Here is a 21,861-nt window from a genome sequence, read left to right on the forward strand (position 1 = left end):
AGCATTCTAATTGTGAAAGTTTTGATCTGTTTTCTTAACCCTTCCGGATCAAGTCATTTTTAAAAATTCTCAAAGCCAAAGTGAGTAGAAGGCTGAATCTTTCTGTAACATTTTGAGGCGTATCATGAACAAATGAAATCTGGTTTGGGATGAAATATTCTGTACCCAGAGGTTGGCAGTATGTACTTTTTTTTTAGTGCAAAGTTTTTTCATCTTTTAGATTATAAATATTATAATGCCAACTAAAAATGCACTGTGATTTCAAATAAAATTGTAGAAAGTTTAAATGGATATGGAATAAGGTAGCATAATTTCTTCCTATTCCCCTTTCCCTTTGCTTATGCAGTTACGGCAGATTATCTGATTTATTTAAATGCTGGTTTGGAATTTCCTGCTTCATTACCAGAAGGTTACCTATTTGAAATGCATTAAGTGTTTTGGTTATTTTAATTTTTTTATTTACCTTCTCAATTTAGATTTGTGATTTTGGATTGGCCAGGGTGGAAGAATTAGATGAATCTCGTCACATGACTCAGGAAGTTGTCACTCAGTATTACCGAGCTCCAGAAATCCTGATGGGCAGCCGTCACTACAGCAATGCTATTGACATCTGGTCTGTAGGCTGTATCTTTGCAGAATTACTTGGGCGAAGAATATTGTTTCAGGCACAGAGTCCCATACAGCAGGTATAATTAAATTTCCCTTTAAAAATTTTTTCTACTGCATAATTTCATGGAATCAGTTATACCGATGCATTTTGAACCTCAAACTTGCTTTTGTTTTGCTTGGATTACACACAGGCAAAAAAACCAAGCTACTCTGAAACACTGAAATTATAGCTTCCAGACAGTATTAAAAGCAGCGGTTATTAACATTAGCTTTTTGAAATGTGTATTTTTTTGTAATCCCCTGTAATCTGCTGCAGTACCAAGCCTGCTGCAGCATTTTATTGAGATAAGGTAAAGGTGATATAACCGGGATCAAGCTTTTTGTAACAATTAATATGAGAAAGTAGTAAGTTTTCTGTCAAGATATAACTGGAGATGCAGTATTGGCACTTGAACTACTTAAACTGCCAACTAGTAGTGTTGCTCAGACTGCTTCATTTTGGTAACAGTCGAGTGTGTAAGACGGTATTGAATATTTTTTTTCTGTTGTATAGCTGTGGCTAGGTATAAAAACATGCGATGCACCAGAATACTTTGTCACCATTCCAACAGTAAGCGAGCTAATATCATGCACATGTATCTCTAATAATCTTGAATGCTATTTTTACAGTAGATAGGAAATAATGTCTGCAGCAAGATATTAGGGGTGGATGCATTTATACTTCTATCTAAGAGACGGAACAAGATGTGCTGACATAAAAATGTTTATCTTCAGTGTTGCTAGTTTTCATCTATAGATGAGAAACTAATAGCATTAAAATTGTAAGATTACATATATTGATTGACAAGAAGTAAAAACACATTCCAAACTTTTGTTAAAGGTGACATTCCAAACTCTATGCTTTTCTTGTTTGTTTATGCACATAGCATTTTCACGGGTTTGAGAGGCATTCGCATTAGCGTGCTGTTTTCAACATTTGTATGTTTAAGATGTTGTTGTCTATATATTTTTTTTCAATGCTGTGTCCTGCCTGGTGGTACCTGTCGTGTCACCGCAGTAGTGTTCCCAAGGAAGGACTTGCTAGTCATTCCAGACAGCACTGATACCTTGTATGATCACAAAAAGTAGACCTCCTCCCAAAACGCACCTCCCTCTCACCCTTGTGAAGAGACTGCAGAGGAGAAAAGCAGTAATGTCATCGGAATGACTAGTTAAATTGACAGCTGTTCTGTTGCAGTCTCAAAAATATTTAAGATCTCCTGTTTTTCTAATCTTTGATCTGTTGCTACACTGAAGCTAAACATATCTGTGATTTAATAGCCTTGGCTAGCCTTCTTGAAATACCAAGTGCAAGGACATTCATCAGATAACTCCAGCATGGCATTGTGGGGTGGGGTTTTTTGGGTGGTGTTCGCTTTATTTGATTGAAAAGTTGTATCAAGTTACGTAAGAGTTCCCAGATCTTTTATAATCCCTGTGCAGTAGCATGGTTGGAGAGGTCATCACCCTGTTATGTTCTGAGACGTTCACTACTGTTCAAAGGTGGGTAGAGCCTATAGAAGTGCCTTGGGCTAGTCAACGCTGTGGTCTTTCCTCCCGCCTGCGCTGTGCCCCTTAGTGTAGACCGTACACTAAAAATACACAAAATCCCATCCACCCAGTGGAGTTAACCAGGACAGCAACAACTCTCTGATGTCAGGAGAGCCATCATCAGGCTGAAGTTTTCCTGGTAGAAAAACCAGGGAAGAGATCATTTTAAAACTGACCGTATGGGAATTTTTAACTCAAATCTGTGATGAAGAAAGTGAATAAAGCTTTGCATTATAAACCAGACTGGAACTGGTGATTCTGGTGTTTTAAACTTTGGATAGTATCATGTTGAAAGTGATGAATATATCTAAGTTGCTTACTCAAGTTACAATAGCTAACTTTTGATAAGGATTTTGTGGGATGTCTTACAAAAGTAAGAAATGAGATAATCTATACGGAGACATAGATAATCAGAAACACTGTCAAATACAGTATTTCCTAACACCTCGTATTTTTGCTTTTTACTGATACTATTTAGAATAGTTAGCATTTTTGTATGATATGATCTTTCTATTTTTGTTTAAAAATGCATTTTTAAAGGTGCAAATACACGTTATTTTTAGCTCTATGTCCAGAAACAGTTAATACACCCAATTTTATCTTTTATTGCATCTGTGGTGCAGGAAGGGTGAACTCCGACTTTCTGGCTCTCTGTGGGAGCCAATGCCTTTCTCTGCTTGCTTTAGAGCCCAGTCTGCACGCAGTTTTATAACAGGCAGATTACAGAGTGCTAAGTTTTACCCACCTTCCTTGGTTAGCCAGTTCCTCTAGTCTGGTTTTGCTGATTATTATTTAATCTTCATTAAAAATAACTGGTCACATGCCTGAGACAGTAAGCAGAATCCATTCGGAAGGATCAGAGTGTCGGGAAGAAAGGAGAATCGGGCAGGAGCTGCCAGCCCAGCGTAGCCACGTCCCGTCAGCTGTAGCACGTACGCGAAGCTGCGCTTCTGGCGTTGCAGAACGTCAGCACGCGTGTACGCAGGGAGGAGAGGCTTGCTGGTTCACGCATCGATTTCCCAACCACGGGTACGCTTGTTGCTGGATGCCGGGGTTGTATTTCTGACTCCAGCGATGTTTACTCGAGCCATGAGCGCGCACCGGCAGGGTGCACCGCCTGTAGAGCCAGGCCGTGGGTGCGGAGGACCTGCCACCCCACGTCCCACGGCTCGGAGGGGAGGTGTGCTTTGGAGCGGCCCTGGCCGGGTTGCGCAGGCTGGATGCCCACTGGCAGATGAAATGTCTTTAGATGTTCTCATGAAATGCATCCCCCCGTTAGTCTTATCTCAAAGGAGCCCAGTGGCAGCAGCTGAGCAGTTAGCTTTGAAAGTGCACTTCTTCTGACCGAAAATACTCATGTAGATTCATTGTATGTACCCGAAAGACTTGAAATTCACGCAGCTGAGGTCAGTTGAAATCAGAATTAATGTTTTGTAATATTGTTTTCTATTTTTACACTAAAATTTCAAAATATATTTTGTAATACTTCAGAAAAATATGTTTAGTGACTGATGACACGCATCTAGATAAATGAAATCAGACCTCTTAGCAAAACTCTTCTGTGAGTGTATTGGAAATGCATGGGCTAGGACAAGAGAATTTGTATCTTGAGAGATGTTAAACATGAACTTTCAGGAGATCATTATGAAAATTGTTTTCCGTGTTTTTTCTTGTAACCATTAGAATAAAGTGTGTGTATTTATATCCGTATCTATATATATAGATATAAACATATATTAACGTATCGTTGCTGTGTGCTTCAGCAGTAGCTGGCTGAAAAATACAGGTGTTTATCCAGTCTGCATTCCCTGATACGCTGGTATAATTTATTGTATTACTTTTTCTATTTTGTAAACACATTGATCTTTTATTATGCCAGCTCCATGTGTCTCTTTCTCAATTATATATTTTCCACATCTAAAACCCTCAAGGTTTAGGATTTTTTTTCCTGTCTAGTTTTCCATCTCCTCGCAAGCCCAGGTACGTTGCTGTCCCTCCTCCGTGAGGTTGTGCTAGCCCTGGCCACGCGGTGCCAGGGCAAATGGGAGGACGCGTGCTCAGTACCACGTTACGACGTTGCACGTACCTCGAGGCACTGGGCAGACCAGTGCGTCTGCTGGAGAGTGGGGCAAAGATGGAGAGAACACACCAGTTGGAGAGTTACAGGGTTTGGTGTGTAAGCAGCAATCCCATTTCCCAGTGTTGTACCAGCATCGGGGTGATTTTCGTGCATCCAAGGCCTGTATAATGATGATAATGGGTTTATTCCCGGAGGAGAGCTCTGCAGTTGCTCGTTAGCGCGGGTGGATGGTGGTGACAAGGGAGCGCTTGGAACCAGGGTGCTGATCTCACCGCTGACAAGACGGGTTTTTTTATTGACTTATACAGGGTTTTTTTTGTTTGTTTTTATTCACTGCAGGAGTATATGCACACACATTTGTAGAAGTAAGGTGAAAGCTTGTCTGTTGCTTTCCAAAATGACACAGGTGAAGGAAATGTCATTTCATGTACAGTTGAGACCAGTTTTAAATGCAGCATCATCTTTGCCCTTTTTTAGGTAGCTTTTGTTTTCCCCATAACCAGCACCGCTCCTTTTCCTTCCCCTGGTGCTGGACAGATTTTTTTTTTTTTTTTTTAAAACTCATTTTTCTCATCTATTGGAATTTTTTATATAGTATGTTTGTACTGTAGTTCTGAGGGATTTTTCCCATTTTGTATAGTTTTATTCCTGTTGATGGCAAAATACTTTGTGTCAAGTAGTGGTTGACCTGGTTTTGGGGGGTAATTTTGTGTGGTATATTGGTATGCAATGCTGACATTCAATGGAGAATATCTGGGTTTTAGAATGAGTAACACACCATTAACAGTACTTAACAATTTTCTTAATGATGTAAAATTGACTTTTAAATTGCAATAAAATGTTTTACTAAACCTGTAAACAAAAAAAGCTCCCAAACTTGAAAATCGGCCTCTGTTAGGGCTTTTTCAGTGAAATGACAAGTGGTTTTATTTGCTATCTGCTAAATGTATATGTTAATATTTGTAATTAACTCTCTGTAAAATAGTGGTTTTGAACTGATTCATACCTTAAATGTAATTTGCATTACTTTAAGCATCTCCTATCATAGTGAAATACATTAATATATGTCTAAGATGTCAAATGTATATGTTCTATACCTACAGCTGGATTTGATCACAGACCTGTTGGGAACGCCGTCGCTGGAAGCAATGAGGACGGCGTGTGAAGGCGCCAAGGCACATATACTCAGGGGTCCTCATAAACAGGTATAGCTGGAGATCGCTGGCCTGCTCGTACACTTGGCCAAGGCAATCCTTCAGGCAGAGCTCCTCAGTTAGGATGGCCTCCGCGCAGGATGCTGCTGCTGCAGCGTCGCAGCGTTTCACATCTTGATTAAATTCTCATGGCATGCGTGTTCATAAATATTTTGTTTGGGTATTTAATCTCAGAGCTGTCTCTGCATGTAAAGCAGGTTAAGTTGACGCGAGGTGGTTGTGGTGTAGCAGTGGCATGGGTTAGTGGGGTAGGTATTCATGCTGCTATTGAGCCAAGGTGGTTTTTCACTAGTAAAGTGTGTTTCTGGCTTCTGCCTTGTATGTATTGTTTGACTTGATGATACAGGTGAAAGTCTCCTTTTTTGAAGCGACGGTGTTGTGATAGCTATTTTGAATGAAGATGTTAAATTTAAGCAATAATATTGGCAAGAGACATAAATAAAAATTGATAGGATAGTTTGGAAGGCCCCGGCGGGACTCCTGTACTGACAGGATCAAGAGTGTTAGAAGTGGAAATCGCCCGTTATCCAGATCTGTACACAGAACAGGCCAGCAGCTCGTCACCGAAGGGGCCCTCGCACATCTGTGCGGTGACCTGAGCACTTCGGGAAAGGCTGAACAAGGTATTGAAGACAGAGATACAACATTCAACGTAACTGAAGTAAAAGTTACGTAAAAAAAAAAAACCAACAACAACAACAAAACACCCCACCCCCCAAAAAAACCCCCAAAAAAACCCCAAAAAGCCAGAGAAAAAAGGCAGGATGATGTCATTATGCTGACTGGACAGTAAAAAGGGCAAATGAAATATACTGTTAATAGATAGAAAGAAATGCTTGTGCAGGGATCCGTAGCGCAGTAATAAAGCGGTATGTCCATCCAATGTGGTCGTTATGATCGTTAGATAGTAAAAATTAACAAAATTAATAACCTGTGCATGTTAATACATCAGATCTTTCCAGTAGTTAAGTTTTCATCTTTATTTTCTGCATGTTGAATTTCTCAAATGTCTACTCACCACAATAGTAGTTGCCATAGAAATGAGCATTGAATATATATGCTGCTATATTATTAACATGTGGGAGTTCTGCCTCCTTGGCACTTTTGATTCACTACATCAAGTTGTCTCTATTCCATTTTATGACAGGTTTTTTTTTTTCTTTTAACATTAATAATAGGAGGATTTCCGTAAGACTTTCTCTACCAGTTTTAAAACAAATCAAGTCTATTTTTTTTGCTATCACGTGCTAGAAGAGTTGTAACTTTTAGGCATATAGTCCTGCACTTTCAAGGTTTGAGATGTTTTTTAAAAAAAAAAAGTTGTGTAGTGATTGAAGCTGGGACAATATACACACACACACACATATATAAATATGTAACAGTATACAAATACATCCGGATACTTTATAGAATACATTGTTTTTAAATTCTGATAATTGATAATCGCTTGACGTTTCCAAAGCGCAATGGTTGTGCTCTTGGTAGTAGTAAGCAAGAACTCCGGAATGTATTTCTTAGCCTTGTTCAGTTTGTTAAACCAGGATGTTTTATCCAGAACTGAAGTGGGTACAAGAATGCCTTCTGATTTTCTAATCCCAGTGCTAAGGCTATTCTTGTACGAGCCTCTGAAACTCCGTGTCTCTTGACCCGTTGAAGGAGGGGAACGCTAAAAAGCAAGTGAGGTGAAATGGTATCAAATGTTTCCAATACAGATTTGATGTCTTATAGCCACTAAGTCATAGGAAAGGAGCTATAAGCAAGCAAGTTCTGTGTCCGTTGAGGAAAACATTCATTTTTCATGGAAGCTGAGCAGTCTCTGGGGCCGGCGTGCTCATTTCCAGCTTGGAAACAGGGGGTTAGAGTGCATCGAGCTGATTTCTTTAACGACCTTTCTCTGTTTTCAACTGCAAGCACACGTTACGTTTGAATGCAAATTCATGGCTTTTCATCTTTTAAAATGGAGATTTTGCTGGTTATAAATAGCTAAATGTTACCAGTTTCTTAATTAGATTAATAAGGAGAGAAAACCAAGCTAGAAACTGGTGATTACTTTGTCGCACAAACTATTTTTAATCAATGTAGGTGAGCATAGTAGGAGTTAAGGGGTAAAGCGTTTTGCTGCTTTATGTAAAAATAGATTAATGCATGAAGTTTCTGATTAAAAAAAGAACTACCCCGCTGTATGTTGGCATAATGAAAATTTACATACTATGTAGCCTTCTTTGCCAGTTTTGTATTTAAAAAATTTTCCTTCCAACTACAATTAAGTGACTCGATGAAGTCGCTTCACTGGCAGCCCTGGGCAGAGCGTCTCCTCCCCGAGCGCAGCGTACCATTCGCAGCCGTTCGGGCCTCGCTGGCAGTCGTGTGCTGACCCGCTTCTAAAAGTAAAATGTGTTGGAGTTCACTCCCTCCCTCTCGCGCTCCCGGCGCTCTCGGTTACGGGCGAGAGAGATCCGGCCTCGTGCACCTCGCTCGCTAAAAGACCTGACCGTTGATTCCCTGGGAATCCAATCTTACAGCAATTGAGTTTTTACCAGTTTCTTCTGCTCTTGCTAATACGCTTGTCAGGACTCTTTCTGATCTCTAGCTGTGGACTCGACTGCAGTTTGCCCAGAAAACGCCGACCCCAAAAGCTGCGTATAACCAGATGCTCTTGGAGCGGCAGGCGAGCTGCAGACAAGGGGCATCAGCGTAGCAAAAAAAAGGGCATCCTTCATTTGTATTGGATGCAACAGCTTCCATAAGTAAGGAATGTAATCGTATTTTTCTGCCCCAGTATATGGATGAAACCTACTTAATCACAGTGCTTGGATGACAGTGCTTTTTTGTGTAGATGGGCCTTATTAATTAGAAAACTCATATGAAGCTACCACATACTATAGCTTTGTATCCTATAGACTGCACTTAAACTAAGGCTGAGAAGTGCCGAGTGCTGCGTTTGGTAGTTCAGGGTTAGCGTAGAACGAGGTCACTGTGGAGGTGTAGTTCTTATATATACTGACAAATTTACAGCAACTAAATCATTTCTATTCGTTTGCTTTGCTAAACAGGTAGAAGCAACAGATGCCTGCCAATTATTCGCATCGCATACCTGTTAAAGTCTGTGTAGAGTTAATGCAGTTCTGGAAATCCTGTGGATCCATGCAAAGTTTGTCAGTGAATACTGTCCCAAAGATAGGCTAGCTAGCTTTCAATTGATTTGTTATATTTTAGGCAGAATGTTTTAGTCATTTCTGTCAGCGGCCTAGTATGTTCTTCCCACATCTCAATAGTAATTAATCATGGGCGCTAGTGAAGCACTCTGTGTAGTTCTTTCTGCCTTAATGGCTCTTCCCAACACCTGCATTCACTAGCTAATAGGAATGCAATTTGAATTTTCACGGGGAGAACACAAAGGTGGGGGTGCGCGGCTGCGCGTGGATGCGATGGTTTATTTCCTTTATTAAAAAAAAGGAAATTTTAGGAGTGTCGGACTGGGAAGTAACACGCTCCATAGCAGACATTTTCTTTGCGGCAGCGCCTGGCCTGATATCTGTGGGGTTCTTTCGTTCTTTGGTTGGGGTTTTGGTTTCTTTTTCCAATAGGTTTTGTCGTTTTGCTTTCTCCTAAGTGTGAAGATTGAGACTTCCTTTCCCCCACCTTACTCCCCCCCTTCACTTCGGAGGAGTGACTGTTCGCTTGTTTTGCAACACCTGATTTACTTTGAAGACTAACCGTAGCGCACTGCGCTGCCCTTCTTTCAGCTAAATAGGAATAGGAATAATGGCAATTGAGGAGGAAAATATTTTACTTGGGTTTGGAAACTTAGATTGTTGTGGCTTTAAAAACAAATATCTTTGAAGCTGGTTCCAGCGAGTCTAGGATATAGCTCATGCTTTCAAATGACTGGCATAGAACATGAACGTTACTGTTGGTTATTTTTTTTCATTTTGGGCAGCTTCAGGCAGCACTTCTTCCCAGGCGTTCGGAACGGGGGGACAGGGGTTGTCTTCGCATTTTGCTACCTTAGTGTTAACCTTTAATTCCAGAGTGAAAGGAGACTTTCGGGCTAGAGAGTACGTGCGGTCAAAAGCTGCCAAATGGCAACTTTATACGTTGAGTAAAATCCCGTTCAAACCTTATCCGCTTGTTGGAGCGGCAGGGCCCGGCGGCGTTGCGGAGGCTGGAGGAGCGGTTGTCTGCACACCCACAGCTGCGTAACCCCGGCGCCCTGCCGCCCGCGCTGCGGGCGATCCGCGCTCCCCTCCGATCCGGGCTGTAGGGAAGGGTACGTGCTCGCGTGCCCGGAAAGGGCTGGGTGTCCCCAGTCCTTAAAATCTGTCTTTACTTAGGGTATTTGTACCACAAAGGTTTTTCACTCTCAGCTGGAACTGGGAGCTTTCGGAAGGGGCGGGCTGTCGTGCTTGCGAGTGTGAGCAAAACGAGGAGATAGAGGAGGAAAATGATCTGCAGGGCTGGCTTTTGTGGGGCTAGCCGGAGCGAGAATCGCGCCGCTGCCGCCAGCTCCTGCCGTGGTCTGGCTTTCTTTCACCCGTGCGGTTCATGCCCCGAGCGCCGCCCTATAAAACACGGGGGGGTTCCCTGAACCCCCTTCCCCTCCCCGTCCTTCCAGCCCTGCTCGTTGGCCTATTTATCTCCATGTAAAGTGCTGTACGCCTGAAGGTCATTTTAATTGTGCGAGATGTCACTGCCAGTTAGATATGGATCGCCTGGGCAAGAGAAAGCAAAATAATCCATTATTTGGCAGTGATTGAGATCAGAAAAATGAAATACTGGAAATGCTGTGGTTAATCAAACCCCTGAGCAGCTACAGCTTAAAGTGGTGTCTGTATAGAAAAATAAATAAATAAAATATAGGTTTGTCCAGGGATTACATCTGAACTAAGGAAAAAAATAATGAATTAGATCTCTGTTACAATTGCTGAGTTTTGTAATCGTGATTATTGTCTTGTTGGAAAGCGTTAGGTAGTGCATGCCCTTTTGAACAAGAAGTTTGTCCTTGGTAACTATAAAATAACGCGTGCTGTAACCGAGTTTTCTTGCTGACGGATCTGACGGGACAACTCTCTGTACTCCTCTTTCTCCCGTTTCCCCTACAGCCATCCCTTCCTGTCCTGTATACGCTTTCCAGTCAAGCTACACATGAAGCAGTTCATCTCCTTTGCAGAATGTTGGTCTTTGATCCAGTAAGTGGGATTTAAACATTTACAAATTTAGAATTATTTCTAATACTTTTTGTTTTAACAGTTTTTATTGTCTGCTACTGAAATGAGTATTTTAAGTAAAGGGCTGCTTTAACTGATTTCCTTCTACGTTGCTTTTCAGGACTTTTGGGTCTGTAAAAGACGTAAAAGTGTCTCATAATCGGTCAATTAATGTCCCCCTGGAATGGGGGGTTCGCGTTTAAAATCTAGTGGTCTTTTGAAGAAAGCTACGGTAGAGTGAGAAAGATGAGGGCGTTCGTGAATCATGCTCTCTTTTCCGAGCGAGGTGTAGGTAGCAGAACATCAGATACTTTGATGCAGTTCTAATTAGAGACGCGTGGGTGTTCATGGTCTTGCAACACACACAAAATTCCTTCTGCATCCACAGTCACGGAACAGGATCTTTTTTCCACTGAGCATCTGTTTTTCTAATAAAAATTTGCTGCTCTGGATTTTGGATTCCATCTCTCGGGTTTACTATACAAAATTGTCACTAGAAAATCTGATACCTGAATCGATGATCTGAGTTATTTCGTCTTTACAGGAAAATCCCTAACATTTCAGATGACAAATAGACAAATTGACTGAACTGCAAAGGAGGGAGCTTGTCATGGGGAAGGTACTCAGAAGGCAGTACCTTTGATTTTGGTTTTGTAAACCTTAAGATCGCTTTACTAAATAAAAACATGGGAGTGTTAAATCATAACTTCCATGTAAACACTTAGTTTTTCCCTTTCTAACTCCCTCGACACTCAGAATGCTGTTATTCCCAAATCACATTTAAATCAGTGTGGGTTTGGTTTTTTTTAAAGAATCAGGACAGTCCTTCAGAAGAGGTGATTTTAATTTCACCTAAAAAATACCCCGGGAATGGGGACAGTGGGGTTGTACTTCAAGCTTTGCCACTGCTTTTGCTCTGTAACTTTGAGCGAGTAACTTTTGTTCTGTTTGTGGTTTGGTTTTTTTAATTCACCTATGACAACAGAGTCCATTACACCTTGAATTTGCGGTAGCATTTCTGCCTGCAATTCTTTAGAAACCGAGCGTGGTCTCCTCCTTTGACGGGATGGTGTCGGACACCCAGAGACCGCGGGCTTTGCCCGAGTTCGGCACAAAGAAGGTCTCAGTAATGTGGACGGAGACTTTATAATTTAAAGCGTTGCTCTGAGCACGTTCTTCCCTCACCACTTGTTTTCTGGAACTTGAGGAGCAAAGTATTTCTCGGGACTCCGGATGCCATATCCTGGACTATTCTGTTAGCAGTGAGGCTTAAACTTGTGTTTTACTTTAAATATGTACTTAAGGACGCATTAAAATGTTTTGCAGAGTGTGGACCTACAAGATGCTGTATTTGCTAACCTTAAATTCGTTGGGCTTATTTTGATTTATTGCAGGAGTCGTAATTTTAAGGTTATCTGGAGAAAGTAATTATTGAAAAATATATTTCTAAAAATCGTGGTAGCAGCATTTTCTATCATTAGCTATAGCACAGAAAGGTCAGCGTCATCTTAGCCGCGCTGCTTGTTTTTAAGTAAAATCTTCCCCCTAGTGGCAGCGTTTGCAGATCTAAACCAGTTTCTGACCTGAACTCATCCTTCGAACGTATTAGGCGTGTATAAAACAATTTAGAGTGAATTGATGCATAAGTGTTCTTTAGACTGTCAATACCGCTGAAAATATCCTAACTCTTTTTTTTTTTTTTTTTCTTCTCCCCTTTAAATGCAATATTTCAGTCCAAAAGAATATCTGCTAAGGATGCCTTAGCTCACCCGTATCTTGATGAAGGGCGGTTGCGATACCACACTTGTATGTGTAAATGTTGTTTTTCCACATCTACTGGAAGAGTTTATACTAGTGATTTTGAACCCATCACTAATCCCAAATTTGACGACACTTTTGAAAAGAACCTCAGTTCTGTCCGGCAGGTTAAAGGTGAGTAGGAATTAACTGCTGCATCTGCGTTTAGCTTCCTGCTCCATCCTTAAGCAGGGTGTAGTTCGGCTGTGCGACCTGGATGCATGTACTAACCCAGCTGGTTTTTTCTTTTAGGTATTTTTCCATAGTAGATACTGGAAATAATTTCTTTTCACTAAAAGAACAGAACTGCTTGTAAATGTTCTGGCATAATATATCGCTCGTGTTAGCTGACGTGCAGAAGTCTATTGGTTTCAGACCTTAATAGTGTTCTTCTCTGATGTCGGTGCTCCCCATGCCACTCTTCTGCGGAAGGATTGCCCCGGGGGAAAGGGAAATCGCCGCTGTTGCCTTTTCGGGGCGGGAGGTGTTATCCTGATAGCCGTCCTGCAGAAAGGCTCAGCATCAGCAAGTAACCCAAGCTGAGGGATCCCGGAGTTCCCCTGCTCCGTTTCCTCTCATCCATCACAGCCTGCTGGCACGGAGGTGCCCGTGTCGAGGGCCTTGACAGCAGCCGCTGCCGTAGGCTCCGGCGCTGGTGCCGCGCCGTGGTTCCGGCGGGGAGGCGGCGGATGCGCTCTGGGTCGTGGCGTGCTGGCAGGAGGAAAATCGATCCCGGTGCCTGGGGGAGGAAACTGCTGCAGATGGCCGCTGAGCGCCAGCGGTTGCTTTGTGGCACTGGAGATTTGAAGTCCGATTCCATCGTAGCAAACAAGCCATAAACCAGACTTTGTTTCTTTTGAAATCAGATCCGATCGGGAAAGCAGTCCTTTTACCAGGGCAGCGTGGTATGAGGAGCAGCAGTGGGGATGTGGTGGCAGCTCAGATAACTCAGGGGGAAGAAATGTGTTACCTCAGCAGTTTCTAACAAACAATTCGGTCATTTGGGACAAAAATACGCCACGATGTTGCCATGATAACGTGACTTATTTCGGATATATCCTGAACTTGCAATTCTGGAATTCACATTTTTACTTCCTCCAAGTTCACGTCACGTTGTTTTCTTTTTATCCCGTTATTCTTTCCATTTCCCTCCTCTCTTTGGCCATCGCTTTTCAGAGCTGTACGCAGATCCGCTGTCTTCCCTGAAATCCGTTGTTCTCAAAGCCGCCTTTAAAGTTTGCTGGCAGCAAGGGAGCTTCCAGCCCGTCGCCTCCGACGCGCCGGCGGGGCCCGTGCCGCTCCGCGCTGGCAACCAGCGCTGCTGCTGCCAGCATTGCCAGACCTGCCAGGCCCTGTTCTTCGGGGTGTGTGTCTGCACGCGTGTGTATGAGGAGATGTTTTGTCTGGCAACTGGGCGCAGAGTTCCTCGTGCCTTATGAAAATTTACTTTTTTTGTTTTAATCGTCTCAAGTGGCAGTTTTGCGCTTGGCGGCGGTGACTGAATTCATGAATGAAACCGGACCGAGTAACAGAACCGTGTTCTTGGTATTTGCAAATCAAGTTCAAGTTGAGAATTCTTTGTTTTTCAAAAAGTGAGACCCTAAAACTGGGATTTAATCTATAACTGGTTATCACCAGTTCAGTATTACGGTGGCGATTCGGGGTTTATTTTATATCCATTTATTTCAGTGCGCGTGTAAGAGTTCGGTGTGAATTGAGGCTCTGAGGCACGGCAGCAGATTCGATGGAGGAAAGCTGGAGTTGTTATCCTTGCTGACGTGTGCTTTCAGCGAAGGCAGCTGCGTTTTCCTCCACTCTACGTTGCATTTTACTGAAGCAAAAAGTGTTAACGCTGTGGTGTTTTTTATTTCTCTCCTATGCACAGAAATAATTCATCAGTTCATTTTGGAACAGCAGAAAGGAAACAGAGTGCCTCTCTGCATCAACCCTCAGTCTGCTGCTTTTAAGAGCTTTATTAGGTAACTGTATGTAATCACATCTGATATTAATTCCCATTTATTAGTAGTGCAGAATTCACACAGCCAAAATGTTTTTATGTTTTAAGTTTTCTGAGAGGCCCGTAGATAACTCCTGCAAAAGAATACCCTAAGGGCGCGTACGGTTGCATCTTAAAAATACTTTTACGGATTCTTCTAGAATTTCAGTAAAATGTGCAAAAGTTTTTTGAGTAATATTTTTGCGTCGAAGTACAGCAGTCAGACTAAAAATTAGAATTGAAAGATCGACGAGTTGAATTCCGATTGTAGAATTGCACTGGAAAAACCATTAAAATTAATGACCGATAGCTGAAGAACCGTTAAGCCGTCAGGAGATCAAGTACAGCGACTTGTCCGTTGTCGGCGGTGTTGCTGTCGGTGCAGGAGCGTGCTGGGCTGGGCTGGGCTGGGTTGGGTTGGGTTGGGTTGGGTTGGGTGGGGATTTTTTGTTTTCCGTGAAATGTTTAATGGGTGAGCATTAGCTTTCTTGTCCATGGGCTATTGCAAATGAACACTGATTTTCTGTGTCGCCTGCCTTCCAGTTCCACGGTCGCTCAACCGTCTGAGATGCCGCCATCTCCACTGGTTTGGGAGTGAAGTGGAAGATAAGATACTACTGAAGATGTAATGTAGCTTTCCACTGGAGTCTGGGATTTGCAATTCTGGAGGTTAATCATGCTTGTACTGTAATTTTACTAATGAAGTTTTAAATTAACAACCACTACTTGTACAATATGAATAATATTTAGAAATGTACTAGACTTTTAATCTTGTAAAGTGGTTGTGCTTTTAGAAGAAAATATTTTACCCAGAGTTGCACGTGTTTTATGAATTCTAGTGCAGCTGTGATGGCTCAGCTCAGAACAAACAGAATCGAACCAAATTTGGGGAGGTTTTTTTCTTTTTTCTTTTTTCCTTTTTTTTTATTGAAGTGAGATTGTACAAAAAGATAGACGTACATTTTGATATTGAGCCATTCCTGAAGATTTGGGGTTTTCTAAAACTAAGGAATACAGAAAACTTGACTGCGACCAATCATGAAGTCACGTCGGGCGCCGGTGACCGCGGTGAGCGGGCGCGGTGCCCGACGATCGAACCCTATAAATAGCTTCTCACTAGAGCTGTGATGGTGATGTGTGCTGTTCTAAAATCAAATGTTGTGAGTAGAGAGAATGAGTTTGTGACTAGGAGAGACTAAACTTCTGTTTCCTTACCCAGTATAAATATATATATATATTTAATCTATTTTTATTAGAAGTTTTTCTGCTCTTTCTTACATAAAACCCCCCAGCATGCATCTTCTATGTGTGTAAATAATTCCATTTATGGGCTAATTTCAGAGATCCCTGACATCATTGCTGTATAGAGAGAAACTAGCTTGCACATTTTAGGTCTGTGAAATTTTGTGAGAACTTTTTCCTGCACTGGACAGTTGAGAGAAAAAAAAGAAAAAAAAACAAAGAAAAGGAAAAAAAAAAAAGCACATAGGGAATTACGTTAATTGTGTTCGTGTCTTTAGGCGAAGCTGTGGAAGTCTTGAAATGTCACAGTAGTAAATAACTTTTATTACTTTTTGGCTAATTCTTTTTCTGTTGGAACACTGAATTCTGTGCATATGTATATATGAACACAAATTGAAGGCCTCTACCTCCTGGAGTATACAACTTGGTTTGTTTACCTCCACATGATTTTTTTTTTTTTTTTTTTTTAAGTTCAGTGTGGAGACTTGAAACTTGAATGTCCCTTCCAACTTTTATATTTAAAACAAGACTAGAAAATTGAAGACTGTTTTTCACCTGTACAAAGAAATACTAAAGGGTGGTCTTAAAATTTGAGCATTGGTCTGGAGAAAAACCGTGGTGTTTGTTATGGACAATTAACTGTTAAAGTTATTGTAAGTTATCTGTATTTAGCAGAGTATTTTCAACAAGAGTGATCTGAGCTGAAATTGGAGACTATTAGTAAGTTATGTTTGGAAGTTTTAACTTCAATGAAGTAATTATTTGCTGTGAAAGAGACAAACATTGAATAACTGAACAAAGATGGTGCAATATCTTTGTTTTTGATGAGGCTCCTGAGAATAAAACCAACTGAAGCATTTCAATTCACTTGAATGAGAAACGTGTTGAACTGAAAGAGCCCAAGAAGACACTGGTATGAAAGGTAAAATCTCAGAGGTTGGTCAGTTAATGTGGCACACTTGCTGGTCACTTTGTAAAATGTAGATTTGAAGTACGGTGGTGAAAACATTAAATGTGACATTTGAAAAAGCAGCGGTGTTATCTTTATTTCCTGTCTGATCTCCCACCTTTATTTAAGAATAAGTTGTTACAATCTTGACTAAATGCTGTCTGAAAGAATACAAGTAAAAAGAGTTTATAACATCTTGTTTTGGCCGTGGTTTTGATTTTTACTCGCACGCGCACACACGTAGGTGCATATATGTGCGCATACGTATGAATTCTTAAACAAAGTATTCATTTACTCTTTGAGCTTGATCCTGGATAAAGGCAGAACTTGCCGATTCAATCAAAACGAGCGCTTGACCTGCACTTTATGGGGAGGCTGACGGGCGTCCAGCCAAGGACGGGTTTTACTTGGTTTGCAAAGTTCACGTTGGTTCCGTTCGTTGTTTTCTGTAGTCCTGATGCAAGGAAGCCACCGCGCGGCGGCGTGGCCGAATGCGACTGAAAATGTTCGTGTTTTATCGGTGCGGCCTTTTTAAAGAGCAAACAAATTGAACCGTGGAGTTCAAGCCCCCGGACCTCACAAGAAATAAACTGATAAAACGGATCAGCCTTCTAGCACGTGCTCTCTTCCCAGGGCTGGCCCGATCCTGCTGGTGACTCGCGTACAGGCCTCTTCCTCAAACCTCCGCTTAATTCTCCGCGCCGGTAGGAGCTAAGTCTGAACGCGGTTTGGAACCGGTGGCGGTGGTGCCGTTACCGCGTCCTGGTTGTCTGTTGCTGAAGTGGCTGCCGTTCGTTCCCTGCCGTTCTTCCTCGGTCCGCTCGGTCGAGTCGCCTTCGGCGTGAGCCTGCGGCACAAGCGGGCGCGTGACTCGCCGGGCCTTCGCATTCCGACACCCGGCTCTGTCGGGGCAGGAGCGCGGAACGACACAACCGGCGGAGACCGCTCTGCGCGTCACTGGGGTTTGGGGAGCCGATTGCTCGAGGTCCCTGGGCTCATCTCCTTCAGAGACTTGAAAAGAATCAAATGTCGTTGGGACGTTTACCTTTCGGCGCGTCTTCATGCGAGCGGGGGCAAGGCGCTGCGCGGGATGAGTGACGGAGATGGGCACAAACGCGTAACCGAAATTGGGGTGCAAATAGGTACAAAACCCAATTACGGTAATGTCTTCTGTAGCCTCAGCTGCATTTGACGTGTTTACCGTGAATCAGTTACAGTGAAAGTGAGACCTCTTCGGCGCTGCCTCTGACGGAGCTGTTTCTGAAGTGAACGCACGCGCGTATACACCGTGATCCAAAGGTGAGGTCAGCAAGAGAGCTGCTTTCTTTCCCAATGAGGTTAAAATCTGGCTTGCGGTTTTCAGAGTTGCGTTTTAATCGGTTTTAAGCTTTGTTGATACCAATGTTGAATGAATTACGGATTGTAATTGTAAGTTTTAAGCTTCTGCATCTCCTTGTAATAATTGTGCCTTGAGAGGAGTACAGAAATAGCGAGTGCAAAGAATAACTTGGAAATTATTCACCAATTGTGGAAGGCCCACCCAGCCGCCCGAAGGCCTGATCCCCGTGTGCGCGCGTCCGGACGGTGATGCAGAGGCGCTGAACGAGATCAGCTACGGAAAAGGAAGCTGCTGAAATCCGTGTCCTGATGTGCGGTGAAATGTCAGCGACTGATTCAAATCACTTCATTTACGACGCGTCAGGGGCGCGCGTGGGACTTCGCTGCTCGGCCTGCTGGGGTGTACGGATGCTCACCAGACCGAACAGGCGCTTTTACTATTTACTGGGTAGCAATTTTTCTAATCATCTTTTTTAGCCTTTACTTGTTTTAGTAACGGAGTATCTCGAGATCCTTGAACTGTTTGGTCTTTGTAACTTTTTAAAATTCTTCTGTCGCATCTAACTTGATGGAAAACTCTGTCCGCTGTACTTCTGTAATCCCGCTCAGGTATGGTTACTTTAAACCTGTTTGTGACATCGATAAACGGGGGAAACTGGCATCCCGGCCGATCGGGTCCGTAAGCTGCCTGTACCGCTGTGCGCGGTGACGGCTGGCGTCGCCCCCGCTGCGTTACCGGGCGCTGCTGCGACTCGCTGCGCTGACGGGCCGAGCTCTGGGGGTGCGGGGTGGCTCCTCACTGGAAGCACGTTAGTACGGGTAAAGAAATCGGCTTTTCCCCAGGAATGAAGAGGGAAAGCCCATCTTTAAATCTCGGAGCTTCACCATTTGCAGCGGGCAGCCGGGCCCGCCGGGGGCGGCTGGCCGGGAGCTGCCGGCGCGGCTTTTTCCTGGCTGCTGCGCGGGGCCGGGCCGGGGCAGGAAGGAGGCAGCGGCGGGGCTGGGGCTGGGGCTGAAGCGATGCAGGGGGGCGGCCCGGGCTCCCCCCTTCCTCCTCCTCCTCCTCCTCCTCCTCCTCCTCCTGGGCGGGGGCGCTGCCAGCCGCGCGGGGCGGGGCTGTGGGCGGGGCCCGGGGCGGTGGGCGGGGCGCGGGGCGCGGCTCGGCGCGCGGGGAGGGCGCGGCGATGGCGGCGGCTCCGCGCTGGCGGGAGCGGCTCTTCGCCCTCTACTTCCTCACCCACCTCCCCCTCACGCTGCTCATCGACCTCCAGCCGCTGCTGCCCGCCGGCCTCCGCCCGCCGGCCGTGAGTGGGGGCCGGGGCCGGGGTTGGGGCCGGGGGCCGGGGGTTGGGGCCGGGGCCGGGGCCCGGGGCCTTGCTCGCTGCAAGGGTTTTGAAGAGAAGCCAAGGTGCGCGGAGCCTGGCCTGAATGGATCGCGTGGCGGTTTTTCTTTTTTTTTCTTTTTTTTTTTACAAAATCTAGCACGTAGAGACGTAAGGGGGGAGAACAAAATGCGGTAGATTTCCTAAAATGAAATAGCGTTTAAAAATAACTCAATACTTGCTACCTACGTGATGCGCTGTATTTTCAGTCGAGTCATTCATTTGGGGAGGAGGTAAACGCGATCGTTCATCAGCACCTTCAGCGGCTGTGACCGATTTTTTTAAAATTTATAACGCCGATGTACGCGGGCTGCTCCTCCCCGTTCCAACGCCCGCGTTCGGGGCACGCGAGCCGAGTCCCGGTGACCGGAGGCAGCGGACGGTCGTTCCCCCGGCGCGGCGCTTCGCGGGCCGAGGAAGGCGAAGCGGCCCAGCAGAAGCCCTGCGCGTAGGAACGAACCCGCTGCCCTCCCGTCGGGTCCCGCGCCGGCGCCCTGGGCTCTCACCGCCTCGGTCGCTCTCCGATCCTCATTTTTGCTCGTATTCCTGCCAAAAACGTTAACAGCGAATTGTTACTACTGCAGAAGCAGCGCGCTAGCAAGCAAGCTTAGTAGTAAAATTCTCTGGTTTGCTGGGTTTTGAATAAGCTTATAGAAGACAATCAACATAATAAAGTCAATTAAATAATAGTTGGATAGAGGACAATCAGTTCAACTCTCGTCAACAGGATGGGATCAGCCGTAACTTCCTATCCGAGCTTCACAATTAGTGAATTTGATTTTGCCATTAGAAGTGCCTGCAGAATTACTTCACTACAGAAACCGTTTTTAATTAATAGTTAACTACCAAACCTCAACACCTATCTCTCCGTTCAAAGTCCGCCCTAAAGCCACGCTGGAGTTTACATTTCTGTCATGGAAACTAATTGCAACTCGCTAAGCCAAAATCCTTACCTCGCGCAGCAGCAGGCAGCCGCGAGCCGCGGGATCGAACGCCGCGAGCCGCGGGATCTGACGCTGCGCTCGCTGACGGAGGAGGCCCCAGACTCCTCCTGGCCGGGGTCGCACCTCCTGCTCAGACAGGGCCAGCGCCTAAAGGCGTTCGCAAGATCGAGCCCACCTCCGCTGGCAATAGGAGGGTCAGAAAGGGGGAAATACAAGAGTTCTTCAATGCCCACTAAGGCCGAGGTGCAGGTCTTTTGTCGTTTGGGTTTTGTCTGGTAAGAAATGACATTTCAGAAATGGTTTTTGGAAAGCTGCGCTTAATTCTGTAGTAGTCCTAAAATTGCCTGTAGTGCAAAGTTAATATATGCGTAACGGCAATGGTTCATCGCTTTAAAGACTTCAGAAATGTCGTCCCTGTTAGAACCGAATTGCAGCATGAAGGCGTGTGTAGCACGATGAGATCGCCTGATTTTCGCACTGCAATGACGGCTTCATCTGCCCGCCAGATGAGGGTCACGATTTCCCCCGTTGCGCTGACGCTCAGGGTATTCAGCTGTTGTTTTGTTCTTCCTCTGAAGCTGACAGCGTGGTTAGAGTGGTATGCGGCCACCTTCAGAGACCCCATGATGCTCCAGCCCCCGGAGTGGTTTAAGGCGTTTATATATTGCGAAGCCTTCTTACAAATGCCTTTCTTCCCCATCGCAGCATACGCCTTCTTAAAAGGTGGGTACGAAACACGGGTAAGAACATGTCCTGTGCGGCATTTCTGCGTAACGCTTGCTCTCTGTACAGCAGAGAAAGTTTATTTGTCAGTCTTAAGCAACAATAGGGATGTACCGGGGGGGTGGAGTGCTGTGCTGTTTTCTTGGCAACTTTTCTCTGAGAAAGCAGCACCGAATCGGGCCTGGCAGAGCCAAACCCCGTGACTGTAGGCCCTTTCCCACTGCGGCCGTTTACACGTAACCAGCATCAGCATCTGACATCTGGCACGCTGCCGAAGTTCTGGGCCAAGCCTGTGGACTCGTTTTGTTACTTCAAAACTGTCACGATCGTACCATCGTTCCACACTTCCATAAAGGTCGATAATTTCCCTGGGTTGCTCCTAGTACCTGTTTTTTTCTGCTACCTATGTAATACGGCTTCTGGCTCATCCCGTCAGAGACACGGCAGTTAACCTCCCGTTAATTTAAAAGCAGCTGAATTCTGCTTGCTTCAAAATTCTTAGGTATTGTTTCCTTTTTGCTTCTATACAGGTGGCTGCAAATGGATAAGGACTCCTGCAATTATCTACTCCACCCACGTAGCCACAACGTTGTTTGCCATCCTCGCGCATGTACTGTTCCACGATTTCTCCAAGTCTGAGCATTCGGGACCTCAGACACAACGCGAGCGCCTAATTCTGCTGTCTGTATATATGCCATTCCTGCTGATACCACTTCTGATTCTGTTCACCATGCTCTACAACCCCCACTACAACCACGCGGAGAAAAGGAAAAGGAAGTAGTCGCCTGTG

The 21,861-nt window shown here is 44.4% G+C and overlaps 2 protein-coding genes across 6 annotated transcripts in view; both read left to right on the forward strand.

The window, feature by feature from the left end:
• NLK (nemo like kinase) overlaps window positions 1-17,085 on the forward strand; it is a 66,058-nt gene extending 48,973 nt beyond the window's left edge. For 2 of the 5 annotated variants that reach the window (XM_082328263.1, XM_082328262.1), the window contains exons 7-12: window positions 477-686; window positions 5,383-5,484; window positions 10,596-10,682; window positions 12,434-12,632; window positions 14,383-14,476; window positions 15,037-17,084. In XM_082328263.1, the coding sequence (XP_082184389.1) occupies window positions 477-686; window positions 5,383-5,484; window positions 10,596-10,682; window positions 12,434-12,632; window positions 14,383-14,476; window positions 15,037-15,091 (747 nt within the window). In that variant the 3' untranslated portion in view covers window positions 15,092-17,084. Of the gene's footprint in view, window positions 1-476; window positions 687-5,382; window positions 5,485-10,595; window positions 10,683-12,433; window positions 12,633-14,382; window positions 14,483-15,036 lie in introns of all 5 variants that reach the window. The other 3 variants (XM_082328264.1, XM_082328265.1, XM_082328266.1) reach the window with 3 other exon arrangements.
• A 1,943-nt stretch (window positions 17,086-19,028) lies between these two features.
• On the forward strand, window positions 19,029-21,853 carry TMEM97 (transmembrane protein 97). Its single transcript, XM_082328267.1, has 3 exons — window positions 19,029-19,326; window positions 20,927-21,071; window positions 21,602-21,853. Exons 1-3 carry the CDS (start codon window positions 19,207-19,209, stop codon window positions 21,850-21,852), a joined length of 516 nt encoding a protein of 171 aa, XP_082184393.1. The 5' UTR covers window positions 19,029-19,206; the 3' UTR covers window position 21,853.
• The last annotated feature ends 8 nt before the right edge of the window (window positions 21,854-21,861 follow it).

The sequence above is a fragment of the Platalea leucorodia genome (genome assembly GCF_965183815.1).
Source record: "Platalea leucorodia genome assembly, chromosome: 16".
In the NCBI taxonomy this organism is placed as follows: domain Eukaryota; kingdom Metazoa; phylum Chordata; class Aves; order Pelecaniformes; family Threskiornithidae; genus Platalea; species Platalea leucorodia.

What these genes read in the sequence shown, in the direction of transcription:
- TMEM97 (XM_082328267.1), top strand. Translation starts at nt 19,207, where the DNA reads ATGGCGGCGGCTCCGCGCTGGCGGGAGCGGCTCTTCGCCCTCTACTTC. An exon ending in CCGGCCTCCGCCCGCCGGCC is followed by an intron (nt 19,327 to 20,926) that starts GTGAGTGGGGGC and finishes CTTCCTCTGAAG; the next exon opens with CTGACAGCGTGGTTAGAGTG. An exon ending in AGCATACGCCTTCTTAAAAG is followed by an intron (nt 21,072 to 21,601) that starts GTGGGTACGAAA and finishes GCTTCTATACAG; the next exon opens with GTGGCTGCAAATGGATAAGG.